We start from the raw sequence: 17838 nt of genomic DNA, 5'->3' as shown, positions 1-17838 counted from the left end.
GATTTGCATGCCGCCCCTCTCTGAAGACTCAGGGCTTGAACCCAAAACCAGCCTGCAGAAATCCAGACAACCGAAGATGGGGGCCTGATTAAAATATTTTGCTCTTCTAAGCAAAGTTATCAGGAATTATTGACATGGCTTTTGAGCTGGGGAGTCAACGCCCTGATAACCAGCATAGTTATTTTGAAAGCACTTAAGAGTCCTGTGACATAGAAGTTGTGTCATTGTGACACAACTTTGATCAAGACTCGAGACCAATGTTTCCCAACCTCTGCAATTTTTAAGATAACGCAATGCGGAAAAGGACCTTGGAGATTAGATTATTAGAGTTGGAAGGGACGTTGTAGGATATCTAGTCCAACCCCCTGCTCAAGCAGGAAAACCTCTATCATTTCAGACAAATCTCTCTTCTCTTTTTTTGGTCCACTCTCTTCTTAAAAAACCTCCAAAAGATTGAGAAAAGTACAAGGTCCATTGCGATGATTACAAAAAAATATTTTTTTGTAGTAGACCTGTGTTATTTTTCATGCACTCACACCCATTTCTCTTTTGGAACCTCACGAGACCAATCGAGCGATCGACCTCCGAGTTCCAGCTCACCACAAGGAAACCACATCCTCCCTTGCACTGGAGGGCTACCGATGGAGGCTGCATGGAAGTTGGGCTCGTATCACAAATGTTGCGGCTTTCACCCTTTGCAAAACCCAGCAAGAGGAGGCAGGGCCAAGCGAGAGGAAACTGGGGGGTGGTGAGAAGAGAAGGTTCAAGATATCTTGTACCTTTTGCCGTTGCAAGAAGGTTTGGGCAGGCAGCAGAGGTGTCTTCTCCTAGCCTTTTCTACGGGAAAGTGGTAAGTGCAGTTGGGAGAAACCCAGCGATGGGCTCCTACGGGTACGGTCAGGTACGCAGAACTGGTAGAAAAATTTTGAATTTGTATTTATTTATTTATATTTATATTTATATTTTTATATTTTTATATTTTTATATTTTTATATTTTTATATTTTTATATTTTTATATTTTTATATTTTTATATTTTTATTTTTTATATTTTTATTTTTTTATTTTTTTACTTATTTATTTACTTATTTACTTATTTATTTACTTACTTATTTATTTACTTATTTACTTACTTATTTACTTACTTATTTACTTACTTACTTATTTACTTACTTACTTACTTACTTACTTACTTATTTATTTATTTATTTAGATTTGTATGCCGCCCCTCTCCGTAGACTCGGGGTGGCTCACAACACAATAAAACAGTTCATGGCAAATCTAATAGTTTATAATTTAAAATCTTTTAAAAACCCCATTATTAAGCAGACATACAAACATACCATACATAAATTATATAGGCCCGGGGGGAAATATCTCAGTCCCCCCATGCCTGACAACAAAGGTGGGTTTTGAGGAGTTTACGAAAGGCAAGGAGGGTAGGGGCAGTTCTAATCTCTGGGGGGAGCTGGTTCCAGAGAGTCGGGGCCGCCACAGAGAAGGCTCTTCCCCTGGGGCCCGCCAACCGACATTGTTTAGTTGACGGGACCCGGAGAAGGCCCACTCTGTGGGACCTAATCGGTCACTTGGATTCATGCGGCAGAAGGCGGTCTCGGAGATATTCTGGCCCGGTGCCATGAAGGGCTTTATAGGTCATAACCAACACTTTGAATTGTGACTGGAAACTGATCGGCAACCAATGCAGACTGTGGAGTGTTGGTGTAACATGGGCATACCTGGGGAAGCCCATGACTGCTCTCACAGCTGCATTCTGCACGATCTGAAGTTTCTGAACACTTTTCAAAGGTAGCCCCATGTATTTGTTTATTTATTTGTTTGTTTCTTTGTTTGTTTATTCGATTTCTATGCCGCCCAATCCTGAAAGGCCCAGGGCGGCTTACAACAGCGGTACAAATATAAGAATAAATACAAAACAGTAAAAGAAGTCGAATAGTTGCCTGAGATTAAAACATAACAAACTAAAAAACCCATAAAAAGTTATCATAAAAAAAGAAAAACACACTTTTCCCCCCTTCTGGGTTCTGGATATGTTTTTTCTATTGCAGTAAATGAGGTCAAATGTGTATAATTTTAGAAGAGCTGTGTGTGTGTGTACATACACATACAGTTTATATAGTAGGTTATGTATATTTTTGTGTGCCTGTGCGTAACATGTACGTACACATATGGCATATATACATAGAATTAAATAGTATATTTTGGATGTTTAGTAATAGTAAATAAAGAGGGAAATTGTATCTGTTGGAGGCGAAGAGAGGCCGGGCACCCTAACCCTAACCCTTGACGTGAGTGATGTCAGATTGGCCACCTTTAAGCCAGTCACATGACCTTTAAGGTATCCCCCAGTCACATGATCATCAAGCCACTCCCATTTGGTCACATGGCTGGCAAGCCACACCCACAAAGTAAGCCGTGCCCACAGTGTGGTAGTAATTTTCGCAGCCCTTCACTTCCCGAGCCCACCCTGAAGGAAGAGAGCTGTGATGGCGCAGTGGTTTGAATGCAATACGGCAGGCTACTCCTGCAGACTGCTGGCTGCCAGCAGTTTGGTAGTTCAAGTCTCACTGGCTCAAGGTTGACTCAGCCTTAGGAGAAATCGTCCATGTTGAGGCGTGAATAAAATCACTGGGACACAGAGTCCCCAGCTTTGAGCATCCTTGACCCTCCGGATATCTTCATTTCCACCAAGACAGAGACATGTTGTCGTTTTTTCGGCTCACCGTGGCGACCCTGGTCTTCCTGAAGGTGTCCTGCAGCCCCACGAATCTGGCCTTGGAGGGAGCTTGGAAGGGATGGAAAGAAACTCACGCCAAGGGCTACTTGGAGGTGAGTTTATGTCAGCCCTGCGAGGTAGTCCAGATGGGAAGGGTATCCAGAAGACCTAATTCGGCTGTATTTTGAGGTTACATCAAGGATTCTTAACTTTGAGATGGGTGGAATTCAACTCCCAGAATTCCGCAGCCAACATGTAAATAAATAAACAAACATAGAAACATAGAAGTCTGACGGCAGAAAAAGACCTCATGGTCCATCTAGTCTGCCCTTATACTATTTCCTGTATTTTATCTTAGGATGGATATATGTTTATCCCAGGCATGTTTAAATTCAGTTACTGTGGATTTATCTACGTCTGCTGGAAGTTTGTTCCAAGGATCTACTACTCTTTCAGTGAAATAATATTTTCTCGTGTTGCTTTTTATCTTTCCCCCAACTAACTTCAGATTGTGCCCCCTTGTCCTTGAGTTCACTTTCCTATTAAAAACACTTCTCTCCTGGACCTTATTTAACCCTTTAACATATTTAAATGTTTTGATCATGTCCCCCCTTTTCCTTCTGTCCTCCAGACTATACAGATGGAGTTCATGAAGTCTTTCCTGATACGTTTTATGCTTAAGACCTTCCACCATTCTTGTAGCCCGTCTTTGGACCCGTTCAATTTTGTCAATATCTTTTTGTAGGTGAGGTCTCCAGAACTGAACACAGGCTTCCAAATGTGGTCTCACCAGCACTCTATATAGCGGGATCATAATCTCCCTCTTCCTGCTTGTTATACCTCTAGCTATGCAGCCAAGCATCCTACTTGCTTTCCCTACTGCCTGACTGCACTGTTCACCCATTTTGAGACTGTCAGAAATCACTAGCCCTAAATCCTTTTCTTCTGAAGTTTTTGCTAACAGAAAAACTTAAAATAAAAATATAAAAAAAAAAATAAAAATAAAAGTAAATAAACCCGATTACTAAAGTCGTATTTTTTACAGTCAAGTTTGGAGCGGTTAATATTAAGCTTAAATCTTTTTGTGTGCTCTTGTGTTGCTGTCGTTGAAGCTGAAGTAGTCTTTGACAGGCAGGACGTTGCAGAATATGATCTTGTGGGCAATATTTAGATCATGTTTAAGGCATCGTAGTTCTAAGCTTTCAAGACCCAGGATTGTAAATCTAGTTTTGTAGGGTATTCCGTTTTGGGTAGAGGAGTGAAGGGTTCTTCTGGTGAAGTATCTTTGGACATTTTTGAAGGTGTTAATGTCTGAGATGCAATATGGGTTCCAAACAGATGAGCTGTATTCTAGGATGGGTCTGGTGAAAGTTTTATAAACTATGGTAAGTAGTGTGAGATTTCCAGGGGCAGAAGCTACGTAGGATTAGATTAACAACTCTTGAGGCCTTCTTGGCGATGTTGTTGCAATGGGCTTTGGCACTTATATCTTTAGTTATTACTATTCCGAGGTCTAATGGCAGGGGGTTTTTTTCTTGGGGTTCGGGAGAAGCGTTTCCGTGTCTCAATTTGTGACGGGCCCGTTGTGTCGTTACAGGAGGAGGAAGCTTTCCGTCGGACGGTCTGGGAGAAGAATCTGTGGAGAATTGAACAGCACAATCTGGAAGCCGCTCGGGGCCAACACAGTTTCCAACTGGCCATGAACCACTTGGGGGATCTGGTAACCAGGCAAACTCTAGAAGGGGTGGTGGTGGTGGTTGCGTAGTTGCTCAGTTGTGTCTGATCTTTGCGAAACACCCCCCCCCATGGACCACAACACACCAGGTTGCTCTGCCCTCCATTGTCTCCCAGATTTTGCCAAATTCACGTTTGTTGTGTCTCTCAGGCTCTAAGTAAGGTACCCATCACAAATCGAACTCCGAGACCTTGCTTTTTCTCAAAGAACAAATTTACAGTGTTCCCTCGATTTTTGCAGGGGATGCGTTCCGAGACCGCCCGCGAAAGTCGAATTTCCACGAAGTAGAGATGCGGAAGTAAATACACAATTTTTGGCTATGAACAGTATCACAACCCATCCCTTAACACTTTAAACTCCTAAATTACCCTTTCCCATTCCCTTAACAACCATTTACTTACCATTATTACTGGTACTCACCATTGAATAAGACACTTTGTGATCCTGATATTTATAAACATAATTATTTATTAACAATAATTATTTTTCTGTTATTTATTTGCAAAAATTGTTAGTTTGGTGATGACGTGTGACATCATTGGACAGGAAAAACCGTGGTACAGTATAGAAAAAAACCCCATGAAGTGTATTTTAATTAATATTTTTTTTAAACCGTGGTATAGGCTATTCGCGAAGTTCGAACCCGCGAAAATCGAGGGAACACTGTATTTAAATGCACCATCTTGGAACTACTGGCAAAAAGCTGAGTGGAGAATTCTGGGAATTGTAATTAACAAATGCTGGCTGGGGGATTCTGGGAGTTGTAGTCCACAGAAGCTTAGTGGAGAATTCTGGGAATTGGAGTTAACAAAAGCTGGCTGGGGAATTCTGGGACTAGTAGTCCACAGAAGCTGAGTGGAGAATTCTGAGAATTGAAGTTATCAAATACTGGCTGGGGGATTCTGGGAGTTGTGGTTCACAGAAGCTGAGTGGAGATTTCTGGGAATTGAAATTAACAAAACCTGGCTGGGACAAGTGTAGGCAAAGTTGGCTCTTCTATGACTTGTGGACTTCAACTCCCAGAATTCCTGAGCCAATCATGCCAGCTCAGGAATTCTGGGAGTTGAAGTCCACATGTCAAAGAAGAGCCAACTTTGCCTACCCTTGCGCTAAGGGTTTCTGGGAGTTGTGGTCCACAGAAACTGAGTGGAGAATTCTGGGAATTGAAGTTAACAAATGCGGGCTGGGGAATTCTGGGAGTTGACATCTAAAGTTGCTGACTGGGAGATTCTGGGAGTTGAAACCCACCTACCTTAAAGAATGAGAAACGGTGCTCTCGAGGGGCTCCACATCGGCCTCCCTTCAATGACCACCTTACAAGTGCCTCCAAAGTCCATCTTGCACCTTCTCTGCCTCGGTCTCCCCCACAGCTGTCTCGGTCTCTCCTGCTGAAAAGTTTAAGCCTCACAAGCGGGAGACAAAATTCCTCATTCTATTCTCCAGACAGATGAGGAGTTTAACCAGATGTTGAACGGTTTCCAATCCAACCCAGCCGAACAATACGAAGGGGCTGGTAACATTTACTTCCAAGCATCAGCCACGGAGGAGATACCCAAGGAGGTGGACTGGCGTACGAAGGGTTACGTTACTCCTGTAAAAAATCAGGTGAGTCTTGGGGATTTTGTAGTCCAGCTGGAATGTTTGTTTCTGCATCTCTATGAAATGTCCTCCACTTCCTCTTCCTCCTGCTGCTAAAATGATACGGGATGGACCAAGAGAACAAGTTGCCAAGGTTGGAGATTCCTGGTCTACCTTATGTTCTGTCTGGGTCACTCCAGAAGCCAAGACCAACCCAAAAAGAGAAGCCAGACACACCGGTAAAAGGCAAAGGCAGTTTATAAAATTCAAGAAAAACACAGGTAACAGAAAATGTCCTTACAAACAGGAAAACGCTGTATCTTCAGATATATCCCCGAAGGCAAAAGTCCATGCAGCAATACAGGATTCTTGCTGCCAAGACGAGGCTGTGGATAGCAGACCTACACCTCCCACGGGTCTTCCAAACTGCTGGGCCACAAGCCAGGAACAGAGACGTCAAGAACAAAGCAGGACACCGTAACTCCAATTGATAACACTCCACATGGCTTCAAGGGCTTGCCTGCCTTTTAAACCCTGCTAAGGAGGACCACACCCAAGCCCAGCTGTTCCTAATTCAGTGCTGATAATACTTCTTTAATTGCTCCTTTCTTTGATCTGAACGTCTCTGTCGCATGTCAATGACGGCTTGTGCGTCATCACCTAATGACTCCAAGCTACTGGCTGGGGAGAGGGCCCCCCCCCAGGCTTTCATGCTGTTCTCTTTAATCCCATTCCTGACTTTCCTCTCCCCCGTCCGACTGTTCAGCCCCCTCCTCTTCGCTGTCCTCCTCCTCTGGGCATGGAGCTAGCAGGGACACAGCTGATCCCTGAGCAGCCTCAGGCTGAATCACAACACCTTATATCTACTTAAATGCAGCCTCCGTGACCGTATCTTTCAAAACAGAAGGAGTTTTGGAGCATTGGAGCATTCACAACTTCTGGAGGCAAGCTGTTCCACTGGTTAATTGTTCTAACCGGCAGGAAAAATTCTCCTTAGTTCCAAGTTGCTTCTCTCCTTGTTTAGTTTCCACCCATTGCTTCCTGTTCTACCCTCTGGTGCTTTGCAGAATAGCTTGACTCCCTCTTCTTTGTGGCAACTCCTGAGATATTGGAAGACTGCTATCATGTCTCCCCTGGTCCTTCTTTTCATTAGACTAGATATACCCAGCTCCTACAACTGTTCTTCATACGTTTTAGCCTCCGGTCCCCTAATTACAGAACCAAGGCAGCTGGCTTTATTATTTTTATTTATTTATTAGATTTGTATGCCGCCCCTCTCCGAAGACTCGGGGCGGCTAACAACAATAAAAAAGACAATGTAAACAAATCTAATATTAAAAATAATCTAAAAAACCCCAATTTAAAGAATCAATCATACATACAGATATACCATGTATAAATTCTATAAGCCTAGGGGGAAGGGAAAATTTCAATTCCCCCATGCCTGACGACAGAGGTGGGTTTTAAGGAGCTTGCGAAAGGCAAGGAGGGTGGGGGCAACTCTGATATCTGGGGGGAGCTGGTTCCAGAGGGTCGGGGCCGCCACAGAGAAGGCTCTTCCCCTGGGTCCCGCCAAACGACATTGTTTAGTCGACGGGACCCGGAGAAGGCCAACTCTGTGGGACCTAAGCGGTCGCTGGGATTCGTGCGGCAGAAAGCGGCCCCGGAGATAATCTGGTCCGGTGCCATGAAGGGCTTTATAGGTCATAACCAACACTTTGAATTGTGAGCTCCTGGTCCTCCTTGGAGCTCCTCCGAGCCTCTTGCTGCCTTCGCAGGGACGGTGTGGCTCCTGCTGGGCCTTCAGTGCCACGGGGGCTCTGGAAGGGCTGCTCTTCAAGAGGACCGGCAAGCTCGTCTCCCTGAGCGAGCAGAACCTCATGGATTGCTCCTGGAAGCTGGGCAACCACGGCTGCCACGGGGGATACGTCAGCCACGCCTTTGAGTACGTCCGGCAAAACGGAGGCATCGATTCGGAGCAGGATTACCCTTACCGGGAGAAGGTGAGAGAGGGGGACGAGGCGGACACAGGCAAGACCTTGGAATAGGGAGGGGAGAGAATATTTGCAGCTCTGGGGTCCTGGGTCCTGGGTCCTCTCTCAGCTTGGTTCTTTGCTTGTCAACATCTCATCACTCAACTAGGTAACAACATCAGTGCTAGAAGGGGGTGGGAGAGAAGGAGAAGGAGGAGGAGGAAGAAGAGTGTGGGGTCCTTGGTGCTCTCTGAGCTTGGTTCTTTTCTTGCAGACGTTTCATGACCCAGCTACGTAACATCATCAGTGCTAGAAGGGAGAGGAGGAGGGGGAAGAGGCAGAAACAGAGGAGGAGGAGTTTCCTGATTGCTTATTTGTACCCTATGACAACCATTAAGCGTTGGGCCTCATGATTCTTGACAAGTGTACATATATATTTTATGAACACCAAGAGCAAATGTACCAAAGACAAATTCCTTGTGTGTCCAATCACACCTGGCCGATAAAGAATTCTCTTCTCTTCCTTCTCTTCTCATCTCTTCTGTTCTTTCTCTTCTTTTCTCATCTCTTCTCTATTCTTGTCTCTTCTGTTCTTTCTCTTCTGTTCTCTTCTTTCTCTTCTGTTCTCTTCACTTCTTTCTCTTCTCTTCTGTTCTTTCTCTTCTTTTCTCATCTCTATTCTTGTCTCTTCTCTTCTTTCTCTTCTCTTCTTCTCTCTCTTCTATTCTTTCTCTTCTGTTCTTTCTCTTCTTCTCTTCTTGTCTCTTCTCTTCTCTATTCTTGTCTCTTCTCTTCTTTCTCTTCTCTTGCTTATTTCTCTTCTCTTCTGTTCTCTTCTGTTCTCTGTTCTTTCTCTTCTCTCTTTTCATCTCTTCTCTCTCTTCTCTTCATTCTCTTCTCTTCTTTTTTCTCTTCTCTTCTTTCTCTTTTCTCTATTCTTGTCTCTTCTCTTCTTTCTCTTCTCTCTGTTCTTTCTATTCTCTCTGTTCTTTCTCTTCTTTTCTCTCTTTTCGTCTCTTCTCTCTTTTCTCTTCTTTCTCTTCTCTTCTCTCTATTCTTGTCTCTTCTATTCTTTCTCTTCTCTTCTTTCTCTTCTCTTCTTTCTCTTCTCTCTGTTCTTTCTCTTCTTTTCTCTCTTTTCGTCTCTTCTCTCTTTTCTCTTCTTTCTCTTCTCTTCTTTCTCTTTCTCTTCTCTTCTCTCTTCTCTTTCTTCTCTTTCTTTATTTATTAATTATTAATTGGACTTGTATGCTGCCCCTCTCCATGGACCTGGGGTGCTCCCAACACATCAGCAATAAAGCAGTATACAGTAATACAATTAGTTCCATTAGTTTAAAACATTATAAAAGGCTAAGCAATTAAAAATTCATTCGAACACCAACTATAAACATCAACCGCAAACATAATAATAATAATAATAATAATAATAATAATAATAATTTATTAGATTTGTATGCCGCCCCTCTCCGAAGACTCGGGGCGGCTCACAACAAGCGATAAAACAATATTGTACAGGCACAAATCTAATATTAAGAAAAAACTAAAAAACCCTATCAATTAAAAACCAAACAGCACATACATACCAAACATAAATTATAATAAGCTTGGGGGAAAGGTGTCTCAAATCCCCCATGCCTGGCGGTATAGATGGGTCTTAAGTAGTTTACGGAAGACGAGGAGGGTGGGAGCAGTTCTAATCTCCGGGGGGAGTTGATTCCAGAGGGCCGTGGCCGCCACAGAGAAGGCTCTTCCCCTGGGGCCCGCCAGACGACATTGTTTAGTCGACGGGACCCGGAGAAGGCCAACTCTGTGGGACCTTATCGGCCGCTGGGATTCGTGCGGTAGTAGGCGGTTCCGGAGGTATTCTGGTCCAATGCCATGTAGGGCTTTAAAGGTCATGACCAACACTTTGAATTGTGACCGGAAACTGATCGGCAGCCAATGCAAGCCACGGAGTGTTGTAGAAACGTGGGTGAATCTAGGAAGCCCCACGATAGCTCTCGCGGCTGCGTTCTGCACGATCTGAAGTTTCCGAACACTTTTCAAAGGTAGCCCCATGTAGAGAGCGTTGCAGTAATCGAACCTCAAGGTGATAAGGGCATGAGTGACTGTGAGCAATGACTCCCTGTTCAAATAGGGCCGCAACTGGTGCACCAGGCGAACCTGGGCAAACGCCCTCCTCGCCACAGCCAAAAGATGATGTTCCAATGTCAGCTGTGGGTCGAGGAGGACGCCCAAGTTGCGCACCCTCTCTGAGGGGGTCAGTAGTTCCCCCCCCAGGGTAATGGACGGACAGATGGAATTGTTCTTGGGAGGCAACACCCACAGCCACTCCGTCTTGTCTGGATTGAGTTTGAGTTTGTTGACACCCATCCAGGCCCCAACAGCCTCCAGGCACCGGCACATCACTTCCACTGCTTCGCTGACTGGACATGGGGTGGAGATGTACAACTGGGTATCATCCGCATATTGATGATACCTCACCCCATGCCCTTGGATGATCTCACCCAGCGGTTTCATGTAGATATTAAATAGCAGGGGGGAGAGGACCGACCCCTGAGGTACCCCACAAGGGAGAAACCTAGAGGTCGACCTCTGACCCCCCACTAACACCGACTGCGACCGACCGGAGAGGTAGGAGGAGAACCACTGGAGAACAGTGCCTCCCACTCCCAACCCCTCCAGTCGGCGCAGAAGGATACCATGGTCGATGGTATCGAAAGCCGCTGAGAGGTCAAGAAGCACCAGGACAGAGGACAAGCCCCTGTCCCGGGCCCGCCAGAGATCATCCATCAACGCGACCAAAGCAGTTTCCGTGCTGTAGCCGGGCCTGAAACCCGACTGCTGGGGACCTAGATAATCGGCTTCTTCCAAGGACCGCTGGAGCTGGAGTGCCACCACCTTCTCGACAACCTTCCCCATAAAGGGAAGGTTGGAGACTGGACGATAGTTGTTAAGTACGGCTGGGTCCAGGGAGGGCTTCTTGAGGAGGGGGCGCACAAGCGCTTCTTTATAGAGTGATGGAAAAACTCCCCTCCCCAAGGAAGCGTTGGTAATCTCCTGGGCCCAGCTCCGTGTCACCTCCCTGCTGGCCAAAACCAACCAAGAGGGACACGGATCCAGTAAGCAGGTGGCAGAACTCACAGCTCCAATGGCCTTGTCCACTTCATCAGGTGTCACCAAGTCAAACTCCAAAGACGGGCTACAAGAATGGTGGAAGGTATTAAGCATAAAACGTATCAGGAAAGACTTCATGAACTCAATCTGTATAGTCTGGAGGACAGAAGGAAAAGGGGGGATATGATCGAAACATTTAAATATGTCAAAGGGTTTAATAAGGTTCAGGAGGGAAGTGTTTTCAATAGGAAAGTGAACACAAGAACAAGGGGGCACAATCTGAAGTTAGTTGGGGGAAAGATCAAAAGCAACGTGAGAAAATATTATTTTACTGAAAGAGTAGTAGATGCTTGGGACAAACTTCCAGAAGACATGGTTGGTAAATCCACAGTAGCTGAATTTAAACATGCCTGGGATAAACATATATCCATTGTAAGATAAAATACAGAAAACTGTATAATGGCAGACTAGATGGACCATGAGGTCTTTTTCTGCCGTCAGTCTTCTATGTTTCTATATTCTATTCTATTCTATTCTATTCTATTCTTTGTGGAATAGGCTGGAGAATTCATGGAGGTGAAGATCACACACCTTCAAGTTTGTTGTGGTTGAGACGCAACTACTCAAGAGCCAAAGTTGTGGGTGATCAATCCCTGGAGGCTTTTAAAGAATAGATTGGAGAGCCATTTGTCCAGAATGGCCTAAGACTTTGAGAGTCTGAGCAAGGGGTTGGACTAGAGGACCTCCGAGGTCCCCTTCGACCTTACGATTCTGTCTTCTAGGTCTAGGAGACTGAAAAAGGGGCTTGCTAAACTTTCCCTGCATCTTCTCATCTTGTCTCTGCAGGATGAGAACTGTCACTACAACCCAGAAACTCGGGTGGGCAACTGCACGTCCTTGGTGCGAATTGAGCCACAGAACGAGACCGCTCTGGAGCAAGCTGTAGCCACGATGGGACCAATCTCCTTAGGCGTGGACGCCCGGAGTTTCCAGTTCCATTTCTATAAGTCAGGTAAGACAATCGGGAATCTGTAGAGAGGGTCCGATGGCTGCAAGAGAGATTTGTGGGCTAAATAAGGGCCGTCCTCATTTAGCGACTGTCTCAGACAAGGTAGAACGCTCTTGAAAGAGCCACTTGGCGAGCCCGCCGTCCGTGTCTTGAAGCACTTTGAAGTTCTGTAAAGCAAAAGAAAGTCACATCGTGAGCACAGGACGCTTCCATTGAGCAACTGCCCTGCTCAAATGACCAAGTCACTGGTGCCAATTTGGCTTGCTGACCAAAGATGACCTCAACACTAGTGATGGGCGAACCGAACCTGCACAATTTGGGTCTGTACCGAATTTTGAAACTTCGGGCAATTTTTTGAAACTTCGGGCAAAGTTCGGGGTTGCGTTCGGTGTTCGGAGCTTTGACGTCACCGGCAGGTTGCTAAGGACGCCAAGGTGATCACTTCCTGGATTCCATGGAATCCAGGAAGTGATCATCTTGGCGTTCTTAGCAACCTGCCGGTGACGTCAAGGCTCTGCCCCTGGAATCTCTTTGTGGGAGGGATTCCCCAGCTCGTTCAAAGGGAGGTCTTCACGTAAAAATAAACATTGTTATTTTTACATGAAAGGACACCGCAGCGGCGTTGCAAGCAAAGGTTGGTGCTTTCACGTAAAAATAAACATGTTTTTTGGTATCCTTAGCAACCTGCCGGTATACGTGATGTCTAAGCTCCACCCCCGGAATCTCTTGGTGGGATTCCCCGTTCGGGTTCGGGTTCGGTTTGGGCCGAATTTTGCGTAAAGTTTGTCCGAACTTGCCAAACCCGAACACCATTGGGTTCGCCCATCACTACTCAACACTTCAAAACTACAGGACATGAAATTGATTTTGACAGAACCAAATTAATTTCCAAAACAGAACACTACAACAAAAGAATAATCATGGAAGCCATTGAGATAGAAAAACACCCCCACAACATTAACAAGGGTGATGATACCTCCCGCCTACCAGACATCTGTAAACCAGCCCTCATTTAACAAACGTATCCCAGCCATACAAACTGAAACCAGACCCAGAACAACACAGGACACTACCACCAATCACCTCCACCAGACCCAAACCCACACCCGCCCTACAGACCAAATACAACCATCTCCCACAAGCCAAACTACAGCAGTGCCCCCAACTGTTGCAGCCCTCTCTGACATGCACACAAAGCAAACTGACAAACACCATAAACACATGACCAGACCACAAACTCGCAGCCAAACCAAAATTGTTACACCCCAGACACACATTACAAAACAGCTAAGTAGCCTGCAAGCTTCAACTACTCAGGATATCTCGCCCAAACATCAACTAATCAGCATACATCAATTACATCAACGACCCCAGGTGTTACCCCACTGACTCACCAGGAAGTTTCAACACAGCTTGCAGCTGCTGAACCAGCACACCGCACCCAGCCACCAGTATTTATAGAGGGAAGGCAGCTCAGGTCTCGCTGTGTTCGCCCTAGAACAAGGACAGAAGCACCAGCCTGAAGATGACGAGTGGGACCTCGTCGAAATTTCGCCAGAAATCTCTGAAACTTCCATGGGAAGAAACCCGAATCTTTTTCTGGACACACATGGTTCCTTCAGGGGCTGATGGCAATAGAGGGATGGGTCTGCTAGTGCTTTCTGAGAGACATCTCTCTCTCCAACCCCCCTCTCTTCTGTTCTTCTCTGCTCAGGTATCTTTGCAAGCAGCTGGTGCACCCATCACGTCAACCACGCCATGCTGGCTGTGGGCTACGGTGCTGATCAAGAGGGTAACAAGAACACGCAGTATTGGATCCTAAAGAACAGGTGATTATAGGGGACACAGCACAGGATGAAGAAGGAGGATATCGAAAATCAGTGCTGGGTCAAAGTTAAATCTGTTATTTCATCATCTGGTTTAGCTAAGAAAGTGTGAGGGGTTATTTGTTAGATCAGGGTCCCTGAGCCTTGGGAAGATTGGCTCAGCTTAGGCCTAAGAATTCCACTGACATTTGGCTTTCATGTCTAAGGTGGGACTAGAACTCAACATCTCCTGGTGATTGACCCAAGTCTGACATTTGGCTTTCATGTCTAAGGTGGGACTAGAACTCACCATCTCCTGGTGATTGGCCCAAAGTCACCCAGCCGTTTTAGTGGGAATATATATATATATATATACACATAGTAAAATACATGATGAAGGTTATAGAGGAGATACTCATAGTAAAATATATCTGAGAAATAATAGAAAAGAAGGTATAGTAATAGAACATATCAATGAAAGAATAGAAGAAGAGATATAGGAATAGAAGAAAGGTATAGGAGATATAGGAGAGCAATAGGACAGGGGACGGAAGGCACTCTAGTGCACTTGTACTCGCCCCTTACTGACCTCTTAGGAATCTGGATAGGTCAACCGTAGATAATCTAAGGGTAAAGTGTTGGGGGTTTGGGGATGACACTATGGAGTCCGGTAATGAGTTCCACGCTTTGACAACTCGGTTACTGAAGTCATATTTTTTAGTCAAGTTTGGAGCAGTTAATATTAAGTTTAAATCTGTTGTATGCTCTTGTATTGTTGTGGTTTAAGCTGAATTAGTAGCCGACAGGCAGGACATTGTAGCATATGATCTTGTGGGCAATACTTAGATCGTGTTTAAGGCGTCTTAGTTCTAAACTTTGTAGGCCCAGGATTGAAAGTCTAGTCTCGTAGGGAATTCTGTTACGAGTGGAGGAGTGAAGGGCTCTTCTGGTGAAGTATCTTTGGACATTTTCAAGGGTGTTGATGTCTGAGATGCGATATGGGTTCCAAACAGATGAGCTGTATTCGAGGATGGGTCTGGCAAAGGTTTTGTAATCTCTTGTAAGCAGTGTGAGATTGCCAGAGCAGAAGCTACGTAGGATTAGGTTTACAACTCTTGAAGCCTTCTTGGCTATGTTGTTGCAGTGGGCTTTGGCACTTAAATCTTTTGTTATTAGTATATCGAGGTCTTTAACTGAGTGGGGATTATCTGTGATAATTTGATTATTCAGTTCGTATTTGGAGTTCAGATTCTTCTTCCCAATGTGTAGGACAGAGCATTTGCTAGTTGAGATTTGGAGTTGCCAGTTGTAGAAAGGGATGCAGCAGAACCTCTTGATTGGTTCAAGAGTGTTGGAATTCACTGTTGGAATGTATTCTTATGCAACTATGGTAGTATTCAGCCAGTAGATGGCAGTACAGTGTACAGTACCTGAACTGAATTCGCTCTGTGACCAGTAATTTTTCCCATAGGAATCAATGTAAAAGCAAATAATGTGTGCGATTGGGGAAACCACAGGGAGGGTAGAGGCCCTGTTTCCCCCCAGGAGATTCCTAGAGAGGCCCCACGGAGGCTTCTCCCCACCTTTTCCGGCCCTGTTTCTTCCCAGGAGATTCCTAGAGAGGCCCCATGGAGGCTTCTCCCCGCCTCTTCTGGCCCTGTTTCCTCCCAGGAGATTCCTAGAGAGGCCCCATGGTGGCTTCTCCCCGCCTTTTCCAGCCCTGTTTCCTCCCAGGAGATTCCTGGAGAGGCCCCACGGAGGCTTCTCCCTGCCTTTTCCGGTTACAGTTTTGGAGACTCAGGTTTGTAAGTGGAAAATGGTTCTTGAGAAGAGGCAAAAAAATTCTTGAACACCCAGTTCTTATCTAGAAAAGTTCCTAAGTAGAGGCATTTGTAGGTAGAGGTACCACTGTATTTGCAAGTTTGGCTCTATGGTATAAACTGTATGCTCTGTTTTTCTAAGTAGATGTTCCTGTTTCCTGGTAAGTTATACAGTTGAGCAGTAAAGCACATAGTGATTGTACTCTCTGTATAAACTCTGCTTTATATAAACATAATTTCTAACAAAAATCCATAGCTTTTGCACCGCACCATCGACTGTCCACCTATTAACCTTACCCTTTCTCCCTTTCTTCTCTTTCCCAGCTGGTCCGAGAAGTGGGGCGAGCAGGGCTACATGCGATTGGTGAAAGGAGTTGATAACCATTGCGGTGTAGCCAATCAAGCTTGTTACCCAGTTATGTAACAGATCCAGCATCGGTTCACCCCAAACCTTCTCCCCTTCGGACTTTCAACCCTTCCAACAGAGCTGTCCCTTTGCTGGCATGGTCGCCTCAGATTGGGTTAAAAGTTTAAATCAAATTTATTTCCTCCTGGTTTCCAATCCGTTTCTCTACAGTGTGAAGAGTGCTTGGTTGCTGTTAACAGCTGCTTGGATCCTGTAATGAGTGGTTTGCAGTACACAAGTTTTAATAAATGTTCTCTTGAGCTTATCCAGTGCCTATTGGAGTGATTCCTACATCTCTCTCTCTCTCCCCCTCTTTCTCCATCCCTCTTTTTCTCCCTCCCTTTTCTTCTCCCCACTCTCTCCCCTCTCTCCCTCCCTCTCTTTATCTCCCTCCTTCTCTTTCTCCCTCCCTCTTCCTCTCCCTCCTTCTTTCTCCCTCCCTTTTTCTCTCCCTCTCCCCCCTTTCTCTCTATTTTCCCCTCCCTCTTTTTATCTCCCCCTTCTCTCTCTCCCCTCTCCCCCTTCTCTTTCTCTTTCCCCCCTCTCCCTTTCTACCTCCCCTTTTCTCTCCCTCTCTCCGTCTCCCTCTCTCCCCCATTCTATTTTCCCCTCCCTTTTTTCACTTTCCTTCTCCCTCCCCTTTCTCTCTCTCCTCTTTTCTGTCTTCCCCCTCTCTGTCTCTTATTCTCCCTTATTCTCCCTCTCTCCGTCTCCCTCTCTCCCTCCCCATCTTTTTGTCTCCCTCTCTCCATCTCCGGTTCTCCCCTTTTCTATTTCCCCCTTCCTCTTTTTTAATCTCTCCTACCTCTTTCTCTCCCCCTCCCTTCTCTTTCTCTCTTCTCCCTCTTTCTACCTCCCTTTTTCTCTCCTTCTCTCTCCCCCTTTCTTTCTCTCTCCCCTTCTCTCTGTCTTTTTCTCCTTCTTTTTCTCTCGCTCTCTCCGTCTCTCCCTCTCTCCCCATCTTTTTCTCTCTCCCTTTTTTCTCTCTCCCTCTCCCCCCTCCTTCCTTCTTTTTTTGCATAAATTGTGGTTTTCTTGCAGATGTTTTGTGACCCAGCTAGGTAACGTCATCAGTACTACTTAGTGTGGGGTCTGCTCTCTGTTTATATGTAGCACAGCTAGCCCTTGACTTACAAACCCTTTGTCCAGTGACTGTTCAAAGGGACTGAAAAAAAGATCACTTATGATCATTTATCACACTTACTGATGTTGCGGTCACATGGCCAAGCTTTGGATATTTGGCAATTGGCCTTTTTAAAAAAGTGATCCTCCTTTAGACTAAGGAGGCTGATCGTGCCAATAGCATTGTCCCTGATATTTGCATGACCATCTTATAGAATCATAGAGCTGGAAGGAATCTCAGAGGTCCTCTAGTCCAGCCCCCTGCTCAAGCAGGAGACCCTATACCGTCCCGTATAAGCAGGGGTGGGCTGCTTCCTGGACGGGGGGGGGGGGAGACGCAGTGGGGTAGCAAAAATGAAGCTTCACCCCAGAGCAGTGTTTCCCAACCTTGGCAACTTGAAGATATTTGGACTTCAACTCCCAGAATTCCCCAGCCAGCATTCGCTGGCTGGGGAATTCTGGGAGTTGAAGTCCAAATATCTTCAAGTTGCCAAGGTTGGGAAACACTGCCCCAGAGCACCCAATTTGCACTGAAAGTTG

The 17838-nt window shown here is 45.5% G+C and overlaps 1 protein-coding gene across 2 annotated transcripts; it reads left to right on the top strand.

Moving 5' to 3' along the window:
• The first annotated feature begins 621 nt into the window (after positions 1-621).
• Positions 622-16441, top strand: LOC139156480 (procathepsin L-like). 2 transcript variants are annotated; one of them, XM_070732130.1, is made up of 8 exons: positions 622-850; positions 2710-2846; positions 4331-4453; positions 5912-6073; positions 7825-8049; positions 11983-12148; positions 13860-13974; positions 16095-16441. In XM_070732130.1, exons 2-8 carry the CDS (start codon positions 2718-2720, stop codon positions 16192-16194), a joined length of 1020 nt encoding a protein of 339 aa, XP_070588231.1. In that variant the 5' UTR covers positions 622-850; positions 2710-2717; the 3' UTR covers positions 16195-16441. The 2 variants fall into 2 exon arrangements, with proteins under 2 accessions (XP_070588231.1, XP_070588238.1); XM_070732137.1 differs by having other exon boundaries at positions 794-850; positions 2714-2846; positions 16095-16286.
• Positions 16442-17838: the final 1397 nt, after the last annotated feature.

This window comes from Erythrolamprus reginae, chromosome 1 (assembly GCF_031021105.1).
Source record: "Erythrolamprus reginae isolate rEryReg1 chromosome 1, rEryReg1.hap1, whole genome shotgun sequence".
Classification (NCBI taxonomy): domain Eukaryota; kingdom Metazoa; phylum Chordata; class Lepidosauria; order Squamata; family Dipsadidae; genus Erythrolamprus; species Erythrolamprus reginae.
This window is presented reverse-complemented; position numbering and strand designations above follow the sequence as displayed.

What these genes read in the sequence shown, in the direction of transcription:
- LOC139156480 (XM_070732130.1), top strand. Translation starts at nt 2,718, where the DNA reads ATGTTGTCGTTTTTTCGGCTCACCGTGGCGACCCTGGTCTTCCTGAAG. An exon ending in TTACTCCTGTAAAAAATCAG is followed by an intron (nt 6,074 to 7,824) that starts GTGAGTCTTGGG and finishes CTGCCTTCGCAG; the next exon opens with GGACGGTGTGGCTCCTGCTG. An exon ending in GTTCCATTTCTATAAGTCAG is followed by an intron (nt 12,149 to 13,859) that starts GTAAGACAATCG and finishes TTCTCTGCTCAG; the next exon opens with GTATCTTTGCAAGCAGCTGG.